We start from the raw sequence: 27,684 nt of genomic DNA, 5'->3' as shown, positions 1-27,684 counted from the left end.
TCCACACTAGCACATTCTTTGCCTACTTATCTAGTCCAAGTGATCACATTTATAGAGCATTGATGTCTTATATCAGCTTAATCCTAGATAAGCTTGTTGTGGTACCTTTTGGCATACTAGTCCTTGCCCTCATCACATGGACTGTGGAAGCAAACAACCCTGAATTTGAATACTAGATTTATAACCTAGAAACTATGGTACATCTGGCAAGTCACTTATGCTCTCTGAATCTCAGATCCCTTATACATTCAAATGATTCATAATAATACTAATGCCTATTTTGGAAGAATTGACTTTCATATGCTTAAATTTATTCAAACATCTTAAGGGTAGATTTAGGTACGGGTGGTAGGATGCTCAGTTCTACTCAGACTTGCTTCCCAGTTTTATCTCTGAGTATGGTCTTCAAACATCACCCTCAATTCTAGTAGTTAGCAGAGATGCTTTTCTGCTGTCTAGCTTTCATGGCCCCTGTAAGACCTACAGGCCTCTAGCTACTAAGATAAAAACACCTATTATATGGTCCTTAGGATCCTTATCTAAATTTTAGCTCTCAGGCTGATTTTGCAAATATCTTTCTTGCCCTTTTCTTGGAAATCACCATATTTTCCCATTCTGGATTGTCTACCTTGATGCCTTTTTCTTTCTAACTTGTCTGAAAAATACTTACTTAGCTAGATAAGGCCAGTTCGCTGTCTTTTTTTTTTTTTTTTTTTTTTTTGAGACAAAGTCTCACTGTCGCCCAGGCTGGAGTGCAGTGGCACGATCTCGGCTTACTGCAAGCTCTGCCTCCCGGGATCACGCCATTGTCCTGCCTCAGCCTCCCGAGTAGCTGGGACTACAGGCCCCTGTCACCGCGCCTGGCTGATTTTTTTTTTTTTTTTTTTTTTTTTTTCAGTAGAGACGGGGTTTCACCGTGTTAGCCAGGATGGTCTTGATCTCCTGACCTTGTGATCTGCCCGCCTTGGCCTCCCAAAGTGCTGGGATTACAAGCGTGAGCCACCATACCCAGCCGACTGGCTTATTTTTTAAGCTCTCATAAGATTTTTCTCATGAGAGACCTCTGTCTACTACGAGGATCTGTTTTCTCTATTATCTTCACACCCCACCCCATTCTCTCCATAAAAACATTCCACAATATCATGTTATAGAAAATAAATTAGGAAAAAACCTCAGGTTCTAATTTCAGTCCTTTTACTTACCAAATATGTGACTTTCACCAAATCATTTAACTCACCTCTGAGTTAGTTTTTTTATCTGCAAAATAGTGATATGCCCTAAGATACATAATTACTTAAGAGGTTGAAGATCAAATGCAATAATGCAGATGAATATGCATTGAAACTGTAGTTCTATAATATAATACAGAAGGTATTAACCATTCAACAAAGAGATAGAATAGAAGATAAGGGAATCTGAATTCAAACTGCCAGAGCAGGAATCCTGGGTCAATCATCTACTAGCTATACCTTTTAACATGTAAAATGAGGATTACAGCATCTCTTTCATATGACATTAGCTTAATGATGTTGGCTACTATTGCTGTTACTAAATGCCTACTATGTGTTAGTCATTCTACTAGATACTGGTAATAAAATGGAATTAAGACTGACAGGGCTAACATCTTTACCAAAACTTCTATCTCCTACTCCATCTACTACATTTTCTAAGTCATTTATGTCATATATACTTCACAACAAAGAAAAATCTGAGTAGTAAAGCATTTCCATAGAACATCAAGATAAGAGTCCAGAATTCCACTATTTCTTTTCTATAATAATTTCCAGTGAACACTATAGTGATTCTAGTACTTCTTTTCCTAATCCATCCCTTGAGTTGAAACTTTCCTGATGATTTCTGGGTAAACTATCTGGGATGTTTCTATCAAATGTAAATAATCCAAGGTAGTATTTCTCAAAATAACACCTAAAGACCATCTGCTTCCCAATCACCTAAAATGCTAATTAAAAGGCAGATTCCTAGGCCCTCTTTCAGATCTGTTGATTTCAAAGCTCTGGCTAGAAGATGGGAGAGTCTGCATTTCTAATAAGTCTCTGCGTGATTTTTATGAAAACCTGATGTGAGAACCATGTTTCCAAGAGGAAAAAACTTCCACTACATAAGAAGTTTATAAGGCCGGGCGTGGTGGCTCATGCCTGTAATCCCAGCACTTTGGGAGGTCTGAGGCGGGCGGATCACGAGGTCAGGAGATCCAGACCATCCTGGCTAACATGGTGAAACCCCGTCTCTACTAAAAATACAAAAACGTTAGCCAGGCGTGGTGGTGGGCACCTGTAGTGCCAGCTACTCAGGAGGCTGAGGCAGGAGAATGGCGTGAACCCAGGAGGCAGAGCTTGCAGTGAGCTGAGATGGCATCACTGCGCTCCAGCCTGGGCGACAGAGCGAGACTCCGTCTCAGAAAAAGAGAAAAAAGAAAAGTTTATAACCAAAGGAAATTCTGTGCAATAATGATCCAAAACTTCATGAAGGAGAAAATTTTTAATCCTCAGAATACATTTTCACATGCCTCTGTTAACAGGGTGGAGACAAACTACTCATGGAGATTGAGACCAAAAGTGACTTGAATATGTGCACCCTAACTCTGTGTGTTCAATAAATTCCTATTCTAGAGGCCAAGAGAACGGGTGGAAATGGGGATACACTGCAAATGCTTACTTAAATTTCAGAAGAAGCAAATAAAACGTATCGCAATAGTCAGATCTGTTAAAACTGAAGTTTCATGATCTCAGAAAATGGAACCACTTTCTCTTAAACTCAGCCAAGTCATGACAGATCTCTCCGCTCCAACTCTCCATGCCTACCACAAACCTTGGATAATCTCCCAAATGTAAACCTTGCCTACCGGATCCTGTGACCATTAGAACAATCAGAGGCAAGGAGATACACGGTCTTTTCATTAAAGTAAACTGAAATAACTAATTAAAATTTACATTTGTGCCTCTTGGTCAAATAAACAGTTATAGAAGAGCTCTCACTGAGATGTGGAAGAGAATCAAGCAGCTCTGAACTTTTCAAATAATAACAACTGTTATTTCCAAATAACAATTTCTAAATAACAAGCTGATGAACAAAATATTTCTTTACCCACCAAGCCACAGTAGCCTGAGACACTCTCTGGTTCAGATAATAAAATAAATGCCTTAGAGAGCTTTCGTTCCTAAGATGCTGGTGAGTTTAGCACTGTGACTGCAAGAAATCGGGAACCTACGACAAAAAGACTCCCAGCCTGCCCACACTAACCGTCCAGAACTAGGTCTGGAGCAGCAAAGCGGGCGGGGCCGCGATTTCTCCCGCATCGCTGCGCCCGTTCTTCTCCGCCTGCGTGAGCACCGCCCACCCACTCGCGGTGTGAACATACTGGGTCTCGCCTCTCCTTTCCCCTCCCCTCGGCCTGGTGCTGAATCATGAGCCCAATGTCTCCAAAAGGTAAAATCAAAGAACAAAGCCACCCTTGGGGCTGGTCTGAATGGGGTACCGCGTCGGGGTGGGGCAGAAGGCTGGAAACCACAACTTTGCTCCCCTTCTTCCCCAATTTCCCCACCTACCCCCCAAATTAAGAGGAGTACTGCAGTGCTCAGGAATTCTCAAGAGGGTGGCCCTTCTCCCCGTTGCTCTGGTCTGCTACGGTCCGTCGGGAACCCCGCGCGCTCCGCCTCATTGTTCCAGCGCGCCGCCCGCCGCCGGGAGCCCGCGCCCTGCAGGGCCAGCGAGTTGGCGGCTCCCGGGGAGGGGGTTGGGGCTTGGCCTGCTCTAGATCCCCGACCCATCGCCCCTCTGGGGCCGAGTAACAACAGCCCCCTGCCCACCCCCATAGCCTTCCTCCCAACTGATCGCTAAGGCGGAACCACAAGTCCCCGCAGGCGCCTGGTGGGTGCTGTCCAAATGCTGGGAGGAGGCGGCAGGGGGGTGGGGAAGAAGGAGCTGGAGGCCCGGCCTGCGCGAAGCTGCAGCCCTCGCCCCGACAGCGCGATTCGGTGACGCGGGTACCGCTCGGCCATGGTTCCTCCGCCCAAACAGGGAGCAGCTCGGCTACGGCCAGTCTCCCAGCCGTGGACGCAGGCAACGAGCAGTCCTTGGCCCTCCCTGTCTCCTGAAGCAGAAAGCGGAGGGCCAGACCCCATGCAGGCTGCAGAAGTTCTCATTTGCTACTCACCCCAACTGTTTCTGTCCCTGCGGTTCTTGGCCATGGTGGTCCAGGACCTGGTGGCGGTGAGGCGCTGTCACTGCGCTCGCTGCCTTCTCCGGGGCCGCAGGTTGCTGGCGGTGGGAGGCTCCGTGCCCGCGCTGGGCGCAGTTCGCTCAGACTCTGAGGATGTTGCTGTGGCGCTGGTGGGAAGGAGTGGGGAGGAAAAGGGAGGAGAAAGCAGATGAACCAAGCTCAGCATCACAAGCCCGAGTTCACACAAATACCAGCGTCACACCCTCCCTACCTCAGCCCACCCCCAGAGCGTGAAGACAGTGATAGACCATGTACTGCAACATTTTCAACGGAAAACGCACACAAATAAACAGCACCCCCCTCGCACCCACTCTCAAAGAATTTAACAGCGTTATCAGAAATACACAAACCGATATACTGCATGATTCTGGATGTTCAAATACCTGTTTCAAGCACGGTTATACATTAGCACAAACAAGCTGGCAACATTCGTATAGCCAAAGTAGCTAAAATAATGTGCATTTATCTACCAGGCACCCATTTTTTTTTCCATTTTAAAAGCAAGGTCATGTTAGTAAAGAGGGTATCACGCATTTTTGTATATGTATACTGAGTAGTTTGTCTTAAAATTAGAATAGCAAAATTTATATCAAGAAGATCAAGATAAATGAAAGCTGTAGATTCATTGTAATCTGTAACTCAATATCCACTAGGTAAAATTTCCCACTAGATTTGCAAAGATAAGGTCCAGACTGATAGTCCAATAGCAATTATTTGAGCTGAAATCATACTACATAGTCTGGGTGGGCCCTGGCAGCCATAAAGGTTGCAGACAATTTTGAAGGGAAAAGAAAAAAAATAAAAAATATTTTCAATCTTTCCCTTTTCACTGCTTTCTTTCTCTCTGCTACAAACTTAGTTGTTTTCAGTAACCTGGAAACACTCTCCCTTTATACTACCTCCACCTCAAGATACCATCATCCCATCCCTTACAGTTTCCTCCTGCCATTTGGTTGTTACCCACACTCTCTACTGATCGGTTCTTAGGAGATCACTGCCAGCCTTGTAATTACCAGATCCACGATCTCTGCTAATTCCTAATCGTAAGCAACTCCTCACGCTACACTCTCTCAATGTAATTTACTTTGATGGCTTCAGACAGGACCTCCATGCTGATGATTCCCAAATCTATACTTCTAGTCTTCTGCCCTCTAGAAGAGAGGACATCATATGAGAGGTGTGTTTATAACTGCCTAAGGTTATCCTCACATTGTTTTCCTCCGGACATTTCAACATCAACATATCTGAAAATAAACTCCCCCATCACTGCCAAATCTTATGCATTATATTTCAGTTACTGGTTCTAGTGACCGCAGAGCTGTGAACACCATAACCAAGTTTACACCATGGTTTTAAAGAGGTCTGTGCTCAACATCGTTGAAACGACATTAATGAAACAACATGGGAAGACAGACATTATCTCATCCCTGTACCTATAAACCAAGTTCATAGAACAAAACAGAAGTGTGGTCTGCTTTTCTTCTTATATTCCTTTACTATCATTCTCAGCTTACATTCCAGCCTGAAAATCCCTTTCATATGAATCCCATTTTTAAGAGTACAATAGATTACACACAAAAAAAGGAAAAATGTATATAATGCAACACCTATGCCTAATTGAAAAAGAAATTAATTTTTTAAGAAACTGTTGCCTTTATAATTAGTAAGTAATCTGCAGGTGAATACTTTGAGACTGTGTGAACCACATACACACAAAAAAATGCTTAAATAAATAGCCCTCTGTATAAGACTTTTTGTACTGTTGGCCAATAACTTTTCATCCATTGATTTTAGCATTCATTGATCCTTGCCTGAATCAATTTCATATTAGTGATTTTTAAATGGAAACTTTAAAATAATTGTATTTTGTTTGTTTGTTTGCTTGCTTTCCAGATAGAGTTTCCCTCTGTCACTCAGGCTGGAGTGCAGGGGCATGACCTCAGCTCACTACAACCTCTGCCTCCCAGGTTCAAGCGATTCTCATGCCTCAGCCTCTCAAGTAGCTGGGATTACTGGTGGTCGCCAGCATGCCTGGCTGTTTTTGTATGTAGAGACGGGGTTTCTCCATGTTGCCCAGGCTGGTCTCAAACTCATGAGCTCAAGCGATCTGCCCACCTCAGCCTCTTGATGTCATGTCTTTTAAATTAAGTAGCTGGCATTCCCTCTCCAACTTTTCTATGTTGAGTCCCACTATAAATTAATGGAAACTTTTGTTAAAAACTGTGTTATGCATCACCATTCTTTTTAATGCCTAAATTGCCCTAAATTTGGCCGAGGGTCAGCTCGTGTGTCCTTTTAACATTGTCCCTTTTTGTCTTTGAGCAGTTCCCTGTATTCTGGTACAAGAAAATGTTTCAGGTGTCCTTTGTATTTTCCCTTAGAACTAAAATAGCCATTTCTCCAAGATGCTCTGACTCCTTTTAATGAGAAAAGATGTTTAGAAACCGAGACGTGGGTGCTAGTTGTGCTCATTGCTGGCTGAAGTATCACTGTTTCTAGACCCTTTCAGTGGACATTGCTAGAACACATTTTTTAAATCATAAGTTTAATCTACTCTGAAGAAATACCTTCAATACTATGAAAATATAAACATATGTGGTTATTTATTACAGTACTTTTTGTTATTGTAAAATGCTGGAAACAACCTAAATGCCCATCTATAGATGAGTGGTTGAATACATTATAATACATATATGCAATAAAATGTTACATAGGTGTGAAAAAGAATATAGAAGATCTTTATAAGCTAATACAGAGTGATTTCCAGAATACAATGTTAAATGTGAAGGAAAAATTGCAAATAGTACACCAGTCCTGGAAAGAGAAAAGGATATGAAACAAAGTATCCAGTCATCTGTGAAAAATAACTACAGCAAGAATAAACCAGAAACCAATGAGATTGATCACCTGTGGGAGATGGGTGGGAATAGGGTAGAAATAATGGAAGAATGGTAAGAGGGTAGTAGGGACTAGGGGGACTGATATTTCTCTAAGTGTAATGCTTTTCTATAACTCTGAGTCTTAGAACAGTAATGTTTCACTTTCTCCAGAATAAGTTTAAAAATGCTTACTATGATGACTATAATCAAAAAGATAATAACAAGTGTTGGTGAGGATGTGGAGAAATTGGCACCCTCATAAACTGCTGATGGAAATATAAAATGGTGCAACCACTTTGGGAAAAAGTCTGGCAGTTCCTCAAAAAGTTAAACATAGAATTACCATATACATTAGCACTCCCAGATATATACTCTAACGAAATTATAATACATGTTCACAGAAAAACTTCTACAGGAATATCCATAACAGCATTATTCATAATAGCCAAAAGTGGAAACAATCCCAGTGCCAAATAACTAGTGAATGGATAAACAAAAGTAGTATGTCCATATACTAGAACATTATTTGGTCATAAAAAGTTATTGAGTACCAATATATGCTACAACATGGATGGACCTTGAAAACATTATAGTAAATGAAAGTAGCCAGCCACAAAGACCACATATTATATGATTCCATTTACATGAAATTTATAGAATAGGTAAATCTAAAGAGGCAGAAAGTATATTAATTGTTTCTTAGGGATGGAGGAAAGGAGTGGGAGGCTGGGGAGAAATTGGAGAGTGACTGCTAATGAGTATGAGGTTTCTTTGGGGGGCAGTGAAAATGTTTTAGAATTCATCATGAAATCAACTTTGCACAACTCTTTGGGTATACTAAAAACCACTGGATTAGGCTGGGTGCAGTGGCTCATGCCTGTAATCCCAGCACGTTGGGAAGCTGAGGTGGGAGGATCACTTGAGGCCAGGAGTTCGAGATCAGCCTGTATAACATAGAAAGACCCCATTTCTATTAAAAAAAAAAAAAAAAGAAAAGAAAAGAAAAACTAGCCAGGTGCAGTGATGTGCACCTGTAGTCCCAGCTACTCAAGAGGCTGAGGTGGGAGGATCCCTTGAGTCCAGGAGTTCAAGGATTCAGGCCACTGCACTTCAGCCTAGATGACAGAGCAAGACTCTGTCTCAAAAAATGAAACAAAACAAAAAACTCCACTGAATTGTAAAATCTAAGCTGGTGAATTGTATGGTATGTGAATTATGTCTCAATACAAATGTTTTTTAAAAGTCAAAGGTCAAGTTCATTTTAAATCAGAATAAAAGAAGAAAAGGTATTACTCCATTTGAACTTTAGTACTTTAAATCCTCTCTCTTCTTGACTCTTCTGGGATGTTACTCCACAAACTATTCTCTTCCCCCTGTATCCTCAATTCTTTTTTCTTCCATTGGTTCTTTCACCATGCTTATTTTCCTCCATCAAAAGTAAAGGGGTCCCTCAATCAGAAGTTTCTCAATAGTTGATGGTTCAATTTGCTCCTTCCCTTTATAAATAGCAATCTTAGAAAAATACTTATGTCAATTAGAATGCTTTTGGTGGTAACTCAAAATGGCTTAACCAAAAAATGACATTTACGTTCATACAACAATTTGTTTAAAGATAGATTGGTTCTATGGTGGTCAATTCATCAGCTCAGTGGTATCATGGACTATACTAGTTAGGATATAGCTTTGGCTGCTATAAAAATTACAATGGCTGAAATAAGACAAATATTTATTTTGGTCTTATGAAAATGATCTGAGCATAAGTCATCCAGGGATAATACTGTGGCTTTAAAATATGAAGGAACTGGCCGGCCATGGTGGCTCACGCCTGTAATCCCAGCACTTTGAGAGGCCAAGGTGGGCAGATTGCCTGAGCTCAGGAGTTCGAGACCAGCCTGGGCAACACGGTGAAACCCCGTCTCTACTAAAAACTACAAAAAAAAATTAGCCGGGCTGGGCGGCATGCACCTGTAGTCCCAGCTATTCAGGAGACTGAGGAAGGAGAATTGCTTGAACCAGGAGGCGGAGGTTACGGTGAGCCGAGATCACACCACTGCACTCCAGCCTGAGCGAGACTCCGTCTCAAACAAAACAAAACAACAACAACAACAACAAAATGAAGGAACTGAAGTTCTTCATGCCTTCTTCCATCTTTCACTCGGGGCTTCCATCATATGTTCCATGATGGCTGCTCTAGCATGGGCATTCACATTTTCATTCTAGCCATACAGAAGGGTAAAAGGGAAGAAGTGAATATATCCTTTTTCTCTAAGGGTACAATCCAGAAGGTGCACACATCATCTCCATTCAAATACCATGTCCCACCTCATTGATAAATTTTTTTATCAATGAAAAATGTGTTGCATACCATGTATGCAACAAAAATTTTGGGGTCTAATACTAAACAAAGAAGGGAAATACACACTGGAAAATAACCAGAAGACTTTGCCAAAAAGACAAAGGTGCACTCTACCATCTTCAGTGTGTTGATGTTAACAGAAAAATCCAGGATTGTATAGAAAAATGTTCTCCCAAGCTGGGAGGGAACCAAGAGACCGAAGAATGACTCAGACAAGTCCAGCCCGGCGAGTGGATGAGTTTGTGAGACTTATACAGGACACTTCTGGGCAGCAGCAGGACAGCTCTAGAGATCCATGCCACCTCCCATCTCTAAACTGCTTTTAAACAATTTTTCTGTAACTTCTTTGCCTACTGCGTTTGAGCAATGAGACTGTTTTCCTTGGTAAGTACTCAGATACCATCTGAGATGTTTGGGTCCTCAGGGACACCTGCTCCTCCAGTGGGCATCATGGTCTTGGCTAACTGTCCAGCCTTCCCCGTTCAAGCAGTGGACGTACACTCTAAGTAACCTGGTGGGGACACATCACACTACAATCCACCCCATTCCCCAGCTCTCATATTCTTCCCACCAATCTTGCATGAAAGTTCTTGAGTGGGGTATGAGGGGAAGAACTATACAGACCTATAATGTATAGCCATAGCTTGTGTGTACAAGCCACATCTACAGTATACAAAACATCATAAAAAGCAGAAACTAACTACAATTATGATGCCTGTTAGCAAAATGTAACTTCAATGGGTAGGTAAGGTGTGTAACCAATTTGAGAATGAGTCAAAGAAGCCTAATTAGGTTATGTAATGGATTTGAGTTGACAAATGATTTAAAACATATGTGACACTGTTCTCTTCATCAGGCATATAGGCACAACAGGTAGTGCCTGTAAGGGTATATATTGATTTTTGTGGCTTAAAAAAATCTTTAAAAAAATTTTAATAGTTTTTGGGGACCAGATGGTTTTTTGTTACATGAATAAGTTCTTTAGTGGTGATGTCTGAGATTCTGCTGCACCTGTCACTGGAGCAGAGTACACTGTACCAAACATGCAGTCTTTCATTGCTCACCCTTCTGACCATTTGCTCCGAATCCCCAAAGGCCATTATATCATCCTTATGCCTTTGCATCCTCATTGCTTAACTCTCACTTTTAAGGGAGAACATAACAATATTTGGTTTTCCATTGCTGAGTTACTTCACTTAGAATAATGGCCTCCAACTCCATCCAAGTTGCTGCAAAGGCCATTATTTTGTTCTGTTTTGTGGCCAAGTAATATTCCATAGTATATATATACCACATTTCCTTTATCCACTCATTGATTGATGGGCATTTAGCTTGGTTCCATATCTTTGTAATTGTGAATTGTGCTGCTATAAACATGCGTATGCATTTGTCTTTTTCATATAATGACTTATTTTCCTTTGGGTAAACACCCAGTAGTGGGATTGCTGGGTCAAATGGTATTTCTACTTTTAGTTCTTTAAGGGGTATCCATACTGTTTTCCATAGTGGTTGTACTAGTTTACATTCCCACCAGCAGTGTAAAAGAGCTCCCTTTTCACCACATCCAAGCCAATATCTATTTTTTTTTTTTTTTAAAGTTTAAATTATGGCCATTCTTGCAGGAATGAGGTTGTATCTTACTGTGGTTTTGATTTGTGTTTCCCTTATAGTGATTTTGAACATTTTTTCATATGTTTGTTGGCTGTCTGTGTATATTTTTTCAAGAATTGTCTAATTGTCTATTCAGTGACTACAGGCACACGCCACCATGCCCAGCTAATTTTTTGTATTTTTAGTATAGACAGGGTTTCACCATGTTGGCCAGGCTGGTCTTGAACTCCTGACCTCCAGTAATCTACCCACCTCAGCTTCTCAAAGTGCTGAGATTATAGGCATGAGCCACCATGCCTGGTCCCATTTATTTATTTTTATTTTCGTTGCATTTGCTTTCAGATTCTTAGTCATGAATTCTTTGCCTAAGCCAATGTCTAGAAGAATTTTTCTGATGTTATCTTCTACAATCTTTATGGTTTCAGTTCTTAGATTTAAGTCTTTGATCCATCTTGAGTTGATTTTGATATAAGGTGAGAGATGAGGATCCAGTTTCATTCTTCTACATGTGGCTTGCCAGTTATCCCAGCACCATTTATTGAATAGGGTATCCTTTCCCCACTTTATGTTTTTGTTTGCTTTGTCGAAGACCAGTTAGTTGTAAGTATTTGGCTTTATTTCTGGGTTCTCTATTCTGTTCCGTTGGTCTACATGCCTATTTTTATAGCAGTACCACGTTGTTTTGGTAACTATAGCCTCAGAGTAAAATTTGAAGTCAGGTACTATGATGCTTCCAGATACATTCTTTTTCTTAGTACTGCTTTGGCTATGTGGGCTCTTTTTTGATTCCATATGAATTTTAGGATATTTTTCTAGTTCTTTGAAGAATGATGATGGTATATTGATGGGAATTGCATTGAATGTGTAGATTGCTTTTGGAAGTATGGTCATGTTCACAATATTGATTCTACCTATTCATGAGCATAGGATGTGTTTCCATTTGTTTGTGTCATCTATGATTTCTTTCAGCAGTGTTTTGTAGTTTTTCTTGTAGAGATCTTTCACCTCCTTGGTTAAGTATGTTCATAAGTATTTTATTTAATTAAATTTTTTGCAGCTGTTGTAAAAGGGATTGAGTACTTGATTTGATTCTCACTTTTGTCATTATTGGTGTAGAGCAGCGCTACTGATTGTGTACATTGATTTTGTATCCTGAAACTTTACTGAGTTCATGTATCAGGTCTAGGAGATTTTTGGATGAGTCTTTAGGGTTTTCTAGGTACATGATCATATTAACGGCGAACAACAACAGTTTGACTTCCTCTTTTCCAATTTGAATACTCTTTACTTTTCTTTTGTCTGACTGCTCTGGCTAGGATTTCCAGTACTATGTTGAGTAGAATTGGCAAAAGTGGGTATTCTTGTCTTGTTCCAGTTCTCTGGGGGAATGCTTTCAACTTTTCCTTGTTCCGTATTATGTTGTCTGTTGGTGTGTCATAGATGGCTTTTATTACTTTGAGGTATGTCCCATCTATGACAATTTTTTGAGGGTTTTTATCATAAAAGAATGCTGGATTTTATCAAGTGCTTTTCCTGTGCCTACTGAGATAATCATATTTTTGTTTACGTGTCATGTTACATTTATTGATTTGCATATGTTAAACCATCCCTGAATCCCTGGTATGAAATCCACTTCATCATGATATATTATCTTTTTGATAAGCTGTTAGATTTGGAAAGCTAGTATTTTGTTACGATTTTTTGCATCTTTGATGATAATGCAGACCATTATCCTCAGGGATAATGGTCTGTAGTTTTCATTTTTTGTTATGGCCTTTCCTGGTTTTGGTATTGGGGTAACACTGCCTTCATCGAATGATTTGGGGAGGATTCCATCTTTCTCTATCTTTTGAAATAGTTTCAGTAGAACTGGTACCAATTCTTCTTTGAATGTCTGATACAATTAGGCTATGAATTCATCTGGTCCTGAAAGGAATTTTTGGCAATTTTTAAATCACTGATTCAATCTCACAGCTTGTTATTGGTCTGTTCAGTTTCTATTTCTTCCTGATTTAATCAGGAGGGTTGTACATTTCCAGGAATTTATCCATCTCCTTTAGACTTTCTAGTTTGTGTACATAAAGGTGTTCATAGTAGCCTTGAATGATCTTTTGTATTTCTGTAGCATCGGTTGTAATATCTTCTGTTTTGTTTCTAATTGAGCTTATTTGGATCTTTTTTCTTCTTTTCTTAGTTAATCTCACTAATGATCTATCAATTTTATCTTTTCAAATAAATAGCTTTTTGTTTCGTCTGTCTTTTGTATTTTTTTGTTTCAATTTCATTTAGTTTCTGCTGTGATCTTTGTTAATTTTTTTTTTTCTGCTGGGTTTGGGTTTGGTTCTTGTTTCTCTAGTTCTTGAGGTATGATGTTAGGTTGTCTATTTGTGCTCTTTCAGACTTTTTGATGTAAGCATTTAATGCTATGACCTTTCCTCTTAGCACCATTTTTGCTGTATCCCAGAGGTTTTGATAAGTTGTGTCACTGTCATTCAGTTCAAAGAATTTTTAAATTTCCATCTTGATTTCATTGTTAACCCAAAGATCATTCAAGAGCGGATTATTTAATTTCTATTTATTTGTATAATTTTGAGGGTTCCTTTTGGAGTTATTTTCCAGTTTTATTTCACTGTGGTCTGAGAAGGTACTTGATATGATTTTTATTTTCTTAAATTTATTGAGACTTGTTTTGTGGCCTAATGGCACATATCTTTGAGTCTCCATTGCATTGGCAATCAGGCCTCCATGCAGAGACAATCCTTAGTGAGCCTGGGTTGCCTTATTGGTGCTGTTGAACCAGTCATTCCAGTTCTGTCAGCCAAAAGGCAGAATATCCCAAGGCATACCATTACTACTTAACAGGGGGAGGTATCCACATACCCCACAATAGGACTGGTTGCTGGCTGCTGTTGTAGTCACAGCCTAGTTCAGAAGACATTACCAGCTGCCATGGGTAGCAGAAACAAGGCAAACACAGGTGTTCAACAGAGACCCTCATGGGTATAGCCACCCTTGTAATATTATTACTGCTATATTTTCTCCCATTGGCCCTATTAGTGAGGCTGCCACAGGCTTCAGTTCTGGCTTACAGTACCACACATGGCTTCCCTCTCTAAGAGTGGGCATAGTAGCCAATTGGTAAGCTTCCAGCCTTGCCTATGCACTCTGCACTATGACCACTCCAGCAGGTATCAGTGCTGCTGATGTTGATATCATAAGACTCTCAGACCTCCCTCTAAGAGTACATACAACTGGGATCACCTATCCTCCAGCAGTCTTCATTCACCCTCCAGCATCACAAAACCAGTCCAGTATAGGGGCACTTTCCAGCTCAACTTCAGGTCCATGTAGCCATTGCCAACTGGCAGATCCACTGGTGTTCTTAGAAGCACAGCATGGTTCTGCTTCAGAAGCATGTCTCAGTGTCTCAGAGGTAGCGCTGCGAGTTTGCAGGGCATATTTTATAGGCCCATTCATAGGGAGTGATGCCAAGTGTGTTAGCGGGTAACTCATTTAAAATTTGTATGGCTTCAGGGAGATTCTTAGTCCAGAAACTTAGCCATTCTGGGACAGTGCATGTAATTGGGTTTTTAACAGGCCATTATTTTTTTTCTGAGTCCTGCCCCTGTTGGGATATATGGTAGTGGAACCTCCAGTCTATGTTTTGTTCTGATCCCCAGTGTTGGATATTGTGGCCCACGAATGGGAGCCCTGATCATTATATGTTCTTCATAGCATGCCATATATGACACTAAGAGCAGTCAGACACTTAACGGTCTCCAGCTGGGTGGCATGTTTTATTGGGAAGGCCTGTAGTAGCCCCACTGTTGTGTCCACAGAGGTTAAGGTATGCCTTTCCCCACCATTCCAGGGCAGAGGACCAATAAAATTGACTTGTCAGTCCTATGGAGGTTGTATGGCTTTAGGTATGTGACTTAGTGCAGAAGGAACCCTTCTAGGTCTCAGCTGTGAGTAGGTCTCACAGTCCTGAACAGCTGCTAGAATATTTACATAGAGGATGGAGATGCCTGCTGCCTTTGCTGTGGCCCACCCTGTGGCTGCTCTTATGAGGTACCTATACAGTTATATGGTGTCAGTATCTATTTGTACCACGGCCACTGACCATTGGTGTTGGGTGCCTTTGCTAAACCCATCAATGTACCAGGCCCTAGTGGGTATTGGTGGGATCCCCTTATATACAATGGTTGGCCCAGTAGGTGGTTCTATTGCCATCTTGGCTCCCTCCACTTGTTCAACGTGGATGGGTCCAGGCACCTCCTGTAGAAGCTGACTTAAAGGATTAGTAGACAGGACACCCCTTTGTTGTAGACAGGCATGCCATTTCTGCAGGGTGTGTAATTGTGCCATCCCAGAGGTGGGCTTGGTTAGAAAGCCTTCCACCCACCTTTTATGGGGTAGGCAGTTTTTATTGTGTGGTCTTCTTTCTGGTGGTGATGGCCTCTGCTTGTTGCAATGCCCTATACATGGCTAATAGCTGTTGCTCTAGGACTGTATAGTAGGATTCTGCCCCTTTTCATAATTGAGACCAGGCCAGGTGGTGGCTCACACCGGTAAACCCAGCATTTTGGGAGGCCGAGGCAGGCGGATCACAAGGTCAGGAGATGGAGACCACAGCCTGGCTAACACAGTGAAGCCCTGTCTCTACTAAAAATACAAAAAAAAAAAAAAAAAAATTAGCTGGGTGTGGCAGCGTGAGCCTGTAGTCCCAGCTGCTGGGGAGGCTAAGGCAGGAGAATGGCATGAACCTGGGAGGTGGAGCTTGCAGTGAGCCGAGAGTGTGCCACTGCACTCCAGCCTGGGTGACAGAGGAAGACTTCGTCTCAAAACAAACAAACAAACAAACAAACAAACAAACAAACAAACATAATTGAGACCAAAACCCTACAGTTACCATTCCCACTGGCTGCTTTTGCCACAAACCCTAAGTCATCCTTGTGGCATCTCTAGTGGCTTCTAATACAAAAGGATCCTGTTGCAGTGGGACCTCTAGTGCTTGGGCTTGTTTCACCAATATTTTTGCTTTGTCAAATGGCTCTTGCTCTATGTGTGTCCTGTCCCATTTTTTACCCTTCTTTATTAGGGTATATAATGAGCTGAGGGTTTGTGCCAAATGAGGAATGAATATCCTCCAGTAGCCCAGTAAACCTAGGAAAACCTACAGTTGCTTTACTGTCTGGGGAACAAGCTGCTGTACTATCTTATCAATGATAGCTTCAGGTATGTTTCACGTCTTAGTTGACCAGGTAACTCCCAGGAATTTGATGGCTATCCTGGGCCTCTGTATCTTTTTGGGGTTGGCTTCCCATCCCCTGTCCTTTAGGCCATCCAAGGTGGTTTGTAAGGTAGTCTCCAGACCTGCAAGAGACTGAGGTTAGCATGATATCATTAATACAGTGAAACACAGAGACTGAGGCAGGCAAAGTGAGTCTATATAGGTACTATGCAACTATACTGTGACAGATGGTGGGGTTGTGCAGGTATCTTTTTGGTAGTACCTGGAAAGTCCATTACTGGCCTTCCCAAGTGAAGGCAAACTGGTCTTGTAAATCTTCTGCTAAAAGAATACTGGAAAAGGCATAATGCAAGTTAATCATAGCATGGACACTTCCCAGCTTAAGGACTACTTGCTGTAGCAGTTGAGCAATATCGGGTGCAGCAGCAGATACAAGCAGTACCACCTCATTTAGCTCATGGTAGTCTACCATCATTCTCCAGATGCCATTTGGCTTTTTCAGAGGCCACACAGGGCTGTCATAGGGGTTCTGGCCTATCCGTACCTTATGTAACTTCTGGATTGTTTGGATGATCTCAGAATATTCTCCTGGTAGGCAGTATTATTTCATCTTCATTGCCAGCCTGGGCTAAGGCAAGTGTACAGGGGCCCATTTGGCCCATCCCCTTTTTGTTCCTTGATTTCTTTTCAGACTCTGTCCTTATTTTTATTCAGCTCACAGAGGTCCACCAATGCTTCCCCCACATAACAGATTTTATTTCCCATTAATGGGTACAGAAGTACAACCAACGCCCTCTATATAACATTTTTTTTTTCAACTGGAAATCCCTCAGACATTCACTGAGTACCTAAAATAATTTTAAGATTTTAAATTACACACGAGTTCACCTATAAGCATTTATCTCATTCACATTTATTCAATTCATTCGTTTTTAGCAGTTTATCTGGATGACTCATGAGAACTCAGATATTAGACAAACCTAACCACTATTCTAACTTATTTTCCTGTTAACCATTTCTATAGCCTGTAAATATAAGATGTTCACCTAAGTAAAAACGTTAAAGTTCCCCCCTCCTCCTGTGTCCATGTGTTCTCTTTGTTCAACTCCCACTTATAAGTGAGTAACACCGGGGCCTGTCGGGGAGGGATAGCATTAGGAGAAATACCTAATGTAGATGACAGGTTAATGGGTACAGCAAACCACTATTGGACGTGTATATTCAAACCTGCATATTCTGCACAGGTACCCCAGAACTTAAAGTATAATAATTTTTAAAAAACACCTTAAACACATGGGCATTTTGCTGATAATTTAGAAGATTTTGCTACTTTCACTGAACCAACTATATTAAATTAGTCTTATTTGTCAAAAAAACCACACAACGATCATTCTGTTTTTGGCTGGGTTTACAGTCTTATAACTTTCGTGTCAAACTCTGACATCTTAAAATATCTAGCAGAGGCAAACATAAAACTTACCTAATCAGTAAACCCAGACAAAAATGTATGATGACAATTCTGAAGACATTTCTATTTTATTTTATGAATAATTTTAAATCCAACTTGTTTATTAAAGATTACTAAATTTACATAAACTTTAAAAGTACTTGACTTTACCTTAATATATGAGTACTCATTTACTTATAAGCCAAGTTGTTAGCACGTCAGACATAACATATAACACATGTACATACATATAAACATATTTAAACATGTATGTTCTCACACACTCACACATGCACACACACACACACATGCACACACCCAATACCTTTTACTTCAGAACTCTAGCCATGAGACAGTATTATAAACTCATCAGACTATAAAAGATAACTGAATCGAAATTATTTTTGACAAAATTAGGACCCCTTCACATGGCTAAATTTTATTTGAATCCAATGAAGGCTGTGGACAAAAATTTTGGGTAAAGTAGTTTTCATAGCAGTTTGATTTTTTTAAAAAACTTATTTTACCTCCTTTTTCTCTTCAGTTTCAAATGAGTTTCTAACATTTACATTTTAGTTAGAATTGTCTGAACTGTGTAAGAAAAACAAAATCCCCAAGTGGCTTTGAATTAGCAGTACCATAAACAGTGAGTTTTATTTCAACACCAGGAGTTTAATAACAACAGATTCAAAGCAGGCAGAAAAGAAAAGAGAAAGAGAGAGCTTCAGAAGATCTGATTAACTGTAATTGAAGGTGAAACATTTGAGCTGTGGATTTTTCTTGCTGTAATTTGGCCATCAGTTTAAAAAGGTCCACAAGGATGAGTCACAATATGTAACCAGCTGGAGACCTAGAAAACCTGGCATGTCTTTGAACTTTCCCATGTTTTTGGAAACATAAGCCACAGGAGTTCCAACCCTTCCTCCCTTTTATCTACCTTCTCCACCAAATCCCCAACCAGGGCTGACATGGATACTCGCATGTCCCTTTCTAATTGTAGCTCCTCCCTTAACTTTTGTATCTATTTTTCCTGCTTTAACAATTTCTCAGTAGCCAGTCTTACCACAGCAACAGCACATTTGCTATCCTTATTGTACTTTAACGTCTTAGGTCCTTGCACTACATGTTTATTCCCCACTGGAATTTTCTAAGCATACCTGTACTCAAGCAACAGCCCACAAAGGTCGAGCAGTTGGACAATTTCACCCCACATGGATGCTGTCGACCACCCTGGGATTCCCACTGCAGACACCCCTTCCTAGATCTTCCTTTGGTCTCTCAGATCCTGTTTGTGATACCAACTGTTACAAGAAAAGCCCAGGATTGTACAGAAAAGTGGTCTCCCAAACTGGGAGGGAGCTGAGAGACCAAAAAGTGACTCAGACAGTTCAGATTGGCAAGTAGATGAATTTATTAGGACTTACATACAGGGTGCTCCTGAGCAGCAGCAGGACAGCTCTAGAGATCTGCGCTACTTTCCATCTCCAAACTGCCTTTAATTTTCTGGCTCTTTGCCTACTGTGTTTGAGCAATGAGACTATTTTTCTTGGTAGGTTCCGAGATACTCTCCATGATGTTTGGGTTCTCAGAAACACCTGTTTCTTGGCTGGGCATCATGGCCTTGGCTCAGAGTCCGGCCTTCCAAGTTCAAGCAGTGGACACACACCCTTCAGTAATCTGATGAGGGACCTGTCACATTATAGTTGGCTTCCTGTTTTTTGAGAGTGGGTCTCACTCTGTCACTCAGGCTGGAGTGCAGTGGTACAATCACAGCTCACTGCAGCATCCATCTCCTGGGCTTATACAATCCTCCTGCTTCAGCCTTCTGAGTAGCTGCATTTATAGCCTTATGCCACCATGCCTGGCTAATTTTTTCCCAACTTTTAGTAGAGATGAGGTCTCACTATGTTCCCCAGGCTGGTCTCAAACTCCTGAGCTCAAGCAATCCTCCCACCTCAGCCTCCCAAAGTCCTGAAATTACACGTGTGAGCCACCACCGCCCAGCCAACTTATTTTCTAATGCTGGCTCCTCTTATGTTTTCAAAATGGCAGTTGCCATTCTAGTCACATCAGAAGCAGACATCCATGCCTAGAGACAGAAAAAGTCATGTCTGTGTCTTGCGTACCCTGTTAATAGCAAGGAAAACCTTCCTAGAAGCACTCCAGCAGACTTTTCCTCCTGTGTCATTGTCCAGAATTATCCAAGCCTAAACCATTCCTTTAACAAGAAAAATGAGGCTAGACCAATCAAGATTTATTCCCTAAGATGGGGGAGTGTCTCAGTCTCCCCTGATGGACATAGCCACTTGGAAAAGGTCAACAAAATTGTGGTTCTGATAGTAAGGACAGAGAAAAGAGGGTAGTTATTGGGCCTAAGGGCCAAAGTGATCATCATGGCTTTCATTTTCCCATACCTCATCTGGTGGGGTCACCCAACCTTAGTCTCAGAGGATCCAAGTCCTTAGTGCTCTCATCTTCATTGTGTTGTTTCAGTTTCCCACTGTCCAGTAATATTAGAGATGTGAATACTAAGAGACACCCTAGTGAATACCTGGGATTCCAGACATAGTCTTCCTTGTTCCCTTTGTGGAGCAATAACCAATTTCCCCATGGTCATTAGAATCAATCACCCCAACCAGTACAATGACCCCCTTCTCTAACTGTTGATTTAGTGATCTGAAGACTCCAAAATAGCCAGGTGGTAGTTTCAGCTTCCCATTAAATAGAACTGTGACCATGTCATCTGGGGAAAGTATCAATCCCTTGGGCACTGGGGCCTCCAAACTCACCAAGTCCAATGCTATAGGGACAATATGATAAAGACAAAGTTGTAGAGAAAAAAAAATTCAGGAGAGAGATTTGGAATAATAGAAGAGCCACTCCTACCTCTGCCTCTTGGTTCACAGAACCATGCATTCTGAATATTGAGTAGATGGCAACATATAATGGTGACTGGGTCGAGTCCTATACTACATCCTTACAGGGGTTTTCTCTCAGCCAGCACCACAACTGATCCTTCTGCATACTTTCCTCCATCCTATCAAACTAGCTGTTCCTGAGTGATGGGTAAGATCAGTTAATTCCATGGGCATGACTCTGCTGCCACACTTCCCCTATAATAAAATTACTTTCTTGCTCAAAGATATTTGTGATACATGGTGATAAAACAAGGCATTCCATAAGCCCATGAATTGTGGCACTAATAGAAACTTTCCAAGCAGGGAAGGTAAACCTCTACCTGGAATATGTATCTATTCCCATGATAACAGATCACTCTTCTCTCTATAATGAAAGGAATCTAGTGTAATTAAACTGCCACCAGATGGTTGACTAATCTGACAAGGGAACAGTATCATACTGGGGTCTCTGCAATGGCCTCTGCTATAAGCAGATTAATCACTCCATAGTGGCAGTAACTGAATTATCCTTGGCAAGTAGAAGTCCACATTGTTGAATCTACTCTTAGCCTACATTCCTACTGTCACGTAGGCCCCCCGAGCAAGCACTAGTGTGACTGGGTAAAGAGACTGATTGACACCTGTAGGACAGATCTTGTATAACTATCGAGATGGATGCCCTCTGCTGGACAGTATTGTAGTTCACAGACATTTTCACATTCTGTGCAATTTTAAGAATCCATCCATAATACTCCTCCCACTGCCTTCCTTATCTCAAATCTTCTTCCTTCCAAGTAACTGACCAACCTATTAGCTATTGTGCATAAATCAGTACAGATCCATACCTCAGATCAACTCTTCTTCCTAAAAAAGAGGACAACCAGATGTACTATTCAAAGTTATATCCACTGGGAGAATTTCTCTCCCTCACTATCTTTCAGGGCCACCCCATTATGGTGTGGACACAGAATTCTGTGGCTGTCTGCTTCAAGTTGGTGCTAGCATATCATGCAGACCATTAATAAACCAGGCCTAAACTTTTTCTTCCTCTGCTAAATGGCTATGAGCCTAAAGATAATGGGTTGGAAAAAAAAAACACATAGCAAAGAAGTAATGGCAAGTCCAATGGACATTTGTTCCATGTGATTTACTTGTGTCTTCCAGATAATCTCAGGCCACCTCAGTGTATACTCTTCCATTTGACAATGGAATTCTGCTGCCCATGCTCAACTTATGACTCAGTAAATTAGGTAACACCCAATTTCCTTTTTTTTTTTTTTATTTTACTTTAAGTTCTGGGATACCTGTACAGAATGTGCAGTTTTATTACATAGGTATGCACATGCCATTGTAGTTTGCTGCACCTATCAACCCGTCATCTAGGTTTTAAGCCCCACATGCATTAGGTATTTGTCCTAGTGCTCTCCCTCCCCTTGCCCCCAACCCCTCCCCGCTTGACAGGCCAGGCCCCGTGTGTGATGTTCCCCTCCCTGTGTCCACGTGTTCTCATTGTTCAACTCTCACTTATGAGTGAGAACATGCAGGGTAACACCCAATTTCTAAAGAGCAGTTCATGTCACATAGTTACTTAGTATCCTATGGTCAGGAGTCTAGCCTCTACTAAGGCCTAGAAGTAAATCAAGAGTTGCCTTTCAAACAGACAATAGCTGTCAGCAGATAAAGGCATATTCTTACACCAAAATCCTAGGGATCTGCATTGGGATTCTCCTACTGGGCTTGCAAGAGACTCCATTCAGTATCCTACTTACCACTGGGATTGCTGAATCCTAAAGCCTAAGTGTCAGGGCAGCTTGCGTCAGGGCAGCTTGCATCATAGCCTGGACCTTCTGTAGTACATTATGTTGTTCCAAGTGATATGAACAAGGTGGCAGTCATACAGGTTACATGGGTCAAAGAGTAGCAAATGCAGTACATTGTCTCAAAATAAAAACAGGCCAAACAAACACTGTGCATCTTTAAGGTGGATGATACAAGGTAGAGCACTACTTCCTTGTTAGAAATTTCACGAATGTGTCAGGTTCCTGAACTGGGTTTATCTCTAGTTCTCTGATATAGTGGTATTTTTTAAAGTATGTAGGGTGGTTGCTACTTCCTGCTCACAAGGTGCAACTTCCATAATGTTATCAAGATAAAAGACTACCATGATATTCTATTGGATATTAAGGAAACAAAGGTCCCTCTGGAATGATACTCTATCATAGAACAGAAGTCTTTAAATATCCCTGAGGTAATACAATGACAGTGCTGTTGCAATCATGTGAAAGCAAACTGCTTCTGATTATTTTTGCTGATGGGAATTGAAAAGGAAGCTACTTTCTAGTTTTCAAGTCAATAGCTACCCTCTAGGTGCCAAGAACTGTTCTGATTTGCTCTAGTAAAGATCCCCGACATGTGGAACCACAACTATGATTGGCATCAACATTTGATTAAATTTTTAATAATCCACAGACATTCTCCAAAACTAATTTGGCTATTGCATGAGCCAAGATGAGTTAAAAGGAAAAGACTTGTATCTTTCATATCTTTAATGGTGGCACTAATCTCTGTGATTTCCCCAGTGATCAAGTTTAAATTTGGTATTCAACTTTGGCATGGGTAAGAAGTTAGCTAGGGAGGTTACACTTGTTCCTACCAATCATAATAGCTCCCTATAAACCTAATGTAGGAATTCTGCTACTCAATATATCTATATTCACACATATTTTGGGACTGGAAAAATAACTCTGGAGTGGATCTTTAGTCCCACTTGACTTTCTTAAATCTCTAATCACTGGAATTTTGGTGGTATTTTGAGACTGCAGAGATTAGTATTCAGAGCTAATATCAATTAACCTCCAGAACATATGAGAATCTCCTATTCCTTAGTTCACAATCACCCTGGTAAAAGGATACAAGTGCCTCTGGAAATGGCCTTAGGGAAAAATCACCATTTATACCTGACTGCACTATGGGACTCTTCCTCAAAGACATCTGGCCTCACCCTTAATTAAGGGACTCCAGGTTTGTGAACTGGTTTATGTCTAAGATTCAGGTAATATGTCTTGAATCTCTATTACAGTGATTTCAGTTAGGTTTCTACCTATCAGTCCCAGGATTTTTCCATCTACATATGTCAAATAGCACTTAAGCAGGCTGATGGTTTTATTCATTCCTAGAGACTCAGGGATCAATAGGATACCACCACCTATACTTGCAGTCAAAACATCCCGATTTTCACCTCTTCCTGAAGGTTATTATAGTAACTGTGCTAAACATGCCTTTGACAGTTAAGCCTCTACCAGGATATAAAATCATGGATCCCAGTTTCAATGTGGGCTCGTGATCATCATCTCTAATCTACTTGAGGGCAGCTACAGAAGAATTTTTCAAGGGTATCTGTTCTCCCTCATTCAATGCCTTGAAAAGAGTAAATTCTATGGGCCCTCCTGGGCATGGTGTGAATAGAGTATGACTAAGCAGAATGACTATAATAGAGCAAATCCAACATCCTATCTCCCTAAACCTTGAGATTCTTTCTTCTACAGTATGCCAGGGAAATTCTGGCATCTCAGCATATAGATTGTAAGCTATTATTGAGAACAAGCTTCTAGTAACCCACTTAGAAGGACTTGCAGATGCTCAAGTCAACGCAGCAAATCTGAATCCCAGGTAAGTATTTAGCAAGATCCTACAGCTTCTTCATTGTATAAGCTCTCCTCCAAGAGCATTCTGTGTACTTCCCCATTAGGGCTATACTGAAACTCTTTCTTCCAACTCATGTTTCTAAGCCTCATTCATATCTGCTCAAATGCCCCCATCCCATGTCATAGGTCCTAGGCCATCTTCACCAGTGCCCTTATCTTAGCATAACAGAACTAGGTCCCACATTTAATTAATATTGCAACTACAAAGCCTTCATAGTCAGGCCCTGGACTTGATCCTCAGCCATATCTTCCCCTTAGCTATAAGAGATAATAGATTTCTTCAAACCTGTCAAGGAAGTTTTCTGAATTTCTATTCATGCCTGATATTTGGAACCCAAGGCTATTTGTCTTTTCTTCATGTACTCTCACAGAAGCAGTCAGAAGAGCCAAATGACACAATAATTTTAGTAAACCTCACTGTCATAGCAGCTACGTGATAGAGATTGATCTTTCAAAGTCGTGCCCTACACTGATACTCCATTTCATGCCACTATTGATAGTCTGAATAACTGTGATGCCACTCCATGCTATAGAATACCACCATTTCATTTTCCTTGGCAAGTAGTTTATACAAGTAATCATCAGACATGCAAGTAATACCATCCTAGAAAGCCATTTTGAGAGTCTCTTTTCTGAGACTAATTCTAATCCCTATAACTTTATCAATCAGGTTTCTCGGAAGAAAAAGCACAGAAAGAGAATATAAAAAAAGGACCATTTATAAAAATCAAAGCTGAGCACAGTGGTGCACACTCATAGTCACAGCTACTTGGGAGGTTGAGGTAGTCGGATTGCTTCGGGCCAGGAGTTTGAAGCTGTGATACAGTATGATAGCACGTGTCAATAGCCACTGCATTCTAGCCTGGGCAACAGAGCAAGCACCATCTCTAATAAATAAATAAATGATAAAAAATGAGGACAGGGTTAAGCGAATCACCAACAGATAGCAAGGAATCCTGAGATTAGCAACAGTGGAAAGCCATTATTATCCTTGCTCTGCAGAGACAAAGAAAAGGAGAGCTTATTGGAATCCTGCAAGAGCTATTCAGCTGTAGGATAGGATCCCAGTCAAGCACTGTGGCTTTTTCTGCTCATAACACTAGTCTACATGAGGTGCGGGCAAACTTTGGGCACCCTTTTGAACATACCTGTTATTGTGTGAGGAAACCAATAAGGAACAGCATAAGATTATTTGTAATCTGCTATCTTTTCTCAGCTATTGAATTTGCAGACAAAATCAATTTGTGAGTTAATACAGAAATCCTTCTACCAATTTTCACATAAACCTTAAAACCACTCTGACAATAAAGGTTAATAGAAACAGCTTTTTAACTCTATTAGTCTGTTTTCACACTGCTGATAAAGACATACCCAAGAGTGGGCAATTTACAAAAGAAAGAGGTTTAATTGCATGTACAGTTCCATGTGGCAGGGGAAGCCTCATAATCATGGCAGAAGGAAAGGAGGAGCAAGTCATGTCCTACATGGATGGCAGCAGGAAAGGAAGGACTCGTGCAGGGGAATACCCCATTTTAAAGCCATCAGATCTCACGAGACTTATTCACTGTCATGAGAACATGACGGGAAAGATTTGCCCCCAAGATTCAATTACCTCCCACCGGGTCCCTCTCTCACATGGGAATTCAAGATGAGATGCGGGTGGGCACACAACCAAACCATATCATTCTGCCCCTGGCCCCTCCCAAATCTCACGCCCTCACATTTCAAAATCAATCATGCCTTCCCAACAGTCCCCCAAAGTGTTAAATCATTTCAGCATTAACTCAAAAGTCTGCAGTCCAACATCTCATCCGAGACAAGGCAAGTCCCTTCTACCAGTGAGCCTGTAAAATCAAAAGCAGGTTAGTTACTTCCTAGATACAGTGGAAGTACAGGCATTGGGTAAATACAGCCATTTGAAATGGGAGAAATGGGCCAAAACAAAGGGATTACAGGCCCCATGCAAGTCTGAAATCAAGCGGGGCAGTCAAATCTTAGAGCTCCAAAATGATCTCCTTTGACTTCATGTCTCACATCTAGGTCACGCTGATGCAAGAGGTTGGGTCCCATGGTCTTGGGCAGCTCTGCTCTGTGGCTTTGCAGGGTACAGCCTCCCTCTGGCTGCTTTCATGGGATGATGTTGCGTGTCTGCAGCTTTTCCATGTGCACGGTGCAAGCTGTCAGTGGATCTACCATTCTGGGGTCTGGAGGACAGTGACCCTCTTCTCAGCTCCACTAGACAGTGCCCCAGTAGGAACTCTGTGTGGGGGCTCTGACCCCACATTTCCCTTTTGCACTGCCCTAGCAGAGGTTCTTCATGAGAGCCCTAGCCCTGCAGAAAACGTTTGCCTTGACATCCAGGCATTTCCATACATCGTCTGAAATCTAGGCAAAGGTTCCCAAACCTCAATTCTTGACTTCTGTGTACTAGCAGGCTCAACACCACGTGGAAGCTGCCAAGGCTTGAGGCTTGCACCCTCTGAAGCCATGGCCCCAGCTCTATGTTGGCCCCTTTCAGCTGCGGCTGGAGCAGCTGGAATGCAGGGCACCAAGTCTCTAGGCTGCACGCAGCACAGGGACCCTGGGTCTAGCAAACAAAACCACTTTTTCCTCCTAGGTCTCCAGGCCTGTGATGGGAAGGTCTGCCAGGAAGACCTCTGATGTGCCCTGGAGGCATTTTCCCCATTGTCTTGGGAATTAATATTCAGCTCTTCGTTGCTTATGCAGATTTCTGCAGACCACTTGAATTTTTCCTCAGAAAATAGGATTTTTATTTTCCATTGTATTGTCAGGCTGCAAATTTTCCAAACTTTTATGCTCTGCTTCCCTTATAAGACTGAATGCTTTTAACAGCACCCTAGTCACCTCTTGAATGCTTTGCTGCTTAGGTATTTCTTCTGCCAGATACCCTAAATCATCTCTCTCAAGTTCAAAGTTCCACAAACCCCTAGGGCAGGGGCAAAATGCCACCAGTGTCTTTGCTAAAATATAACAATAGTCACCTTTGCTCCAGTTCCAACAAGTTCCTCATCTCCATCTGAGACTACCTCAGCCTGGACATATTGTTATATCACTATCGACATTTTTGTCAAAGCCATCCAACAAGTCCCTAGGAAGTTCCACACTTTCCCACATTTTCCTGTCTTCTCCAAACTGTTCCAACCTCTGCCTGTTACCCAGTTCCAAAGTCGCTTCCACATTTTCAGGTAACTGTTCAGCAACATCTCACTCTACTAGTACCAATTTTTTTTTTTTTTTATTTTTTTTATTTTTTTATTTTTTTTTTTTGAGACAGA

At 41.3% G+C, this 27,684-nt stretch overlaps 1 protein-coding gene across 2 annotated transcripts in view; it reads right to left on the bottom strand.

Annotated features, from left to right (window-relative positions):
• ATL1 (atlastin GTPase 1) overlaps positions 1 to 27,684 on the bottom strand; it is a 101,827-nt gene that overhangs the window by 70,085 nt on the left and 4,058 nt on the right. The window contains exon 2 of one of the 2 annotated variants that reach the window (XM_017849462.1): positions 4,175 to 4,347. In XM_017849462.1, the coding sequence (XP_017704951.1) occupies positions 4,175 to 4,208 (34 nt within the window). In that variant the 5' untranslated portion in view covers positions 4,209 to 4,347. Of the gene's footprint in view, positions 1 to 4,174; positions 4,450 to 27,684 lie in introns of those variants that run through there. The other variant, XM_017849461.1, reaches the window with a different exon arrangement.

This window comes from Rhinopithecus bieti, unplaced genomic scaffold, assembly GCF_001698545.2.
Source record: "Rhinopithecus bieti isolate Rb0 unplaced genomic scaffold, ASM169854v2 scaffold_29928, whole genome shotgun sequence".
Lineage (NCBI taxonomy): Eukaryota > Metazoa > Chordata > Mammalia > Primates > Cercopithecidae > Rhinopithecus > Rhinopithecus bieti.
This window is presented reverse-complemented; position numbering and strand designations above follow the sequence as displayed.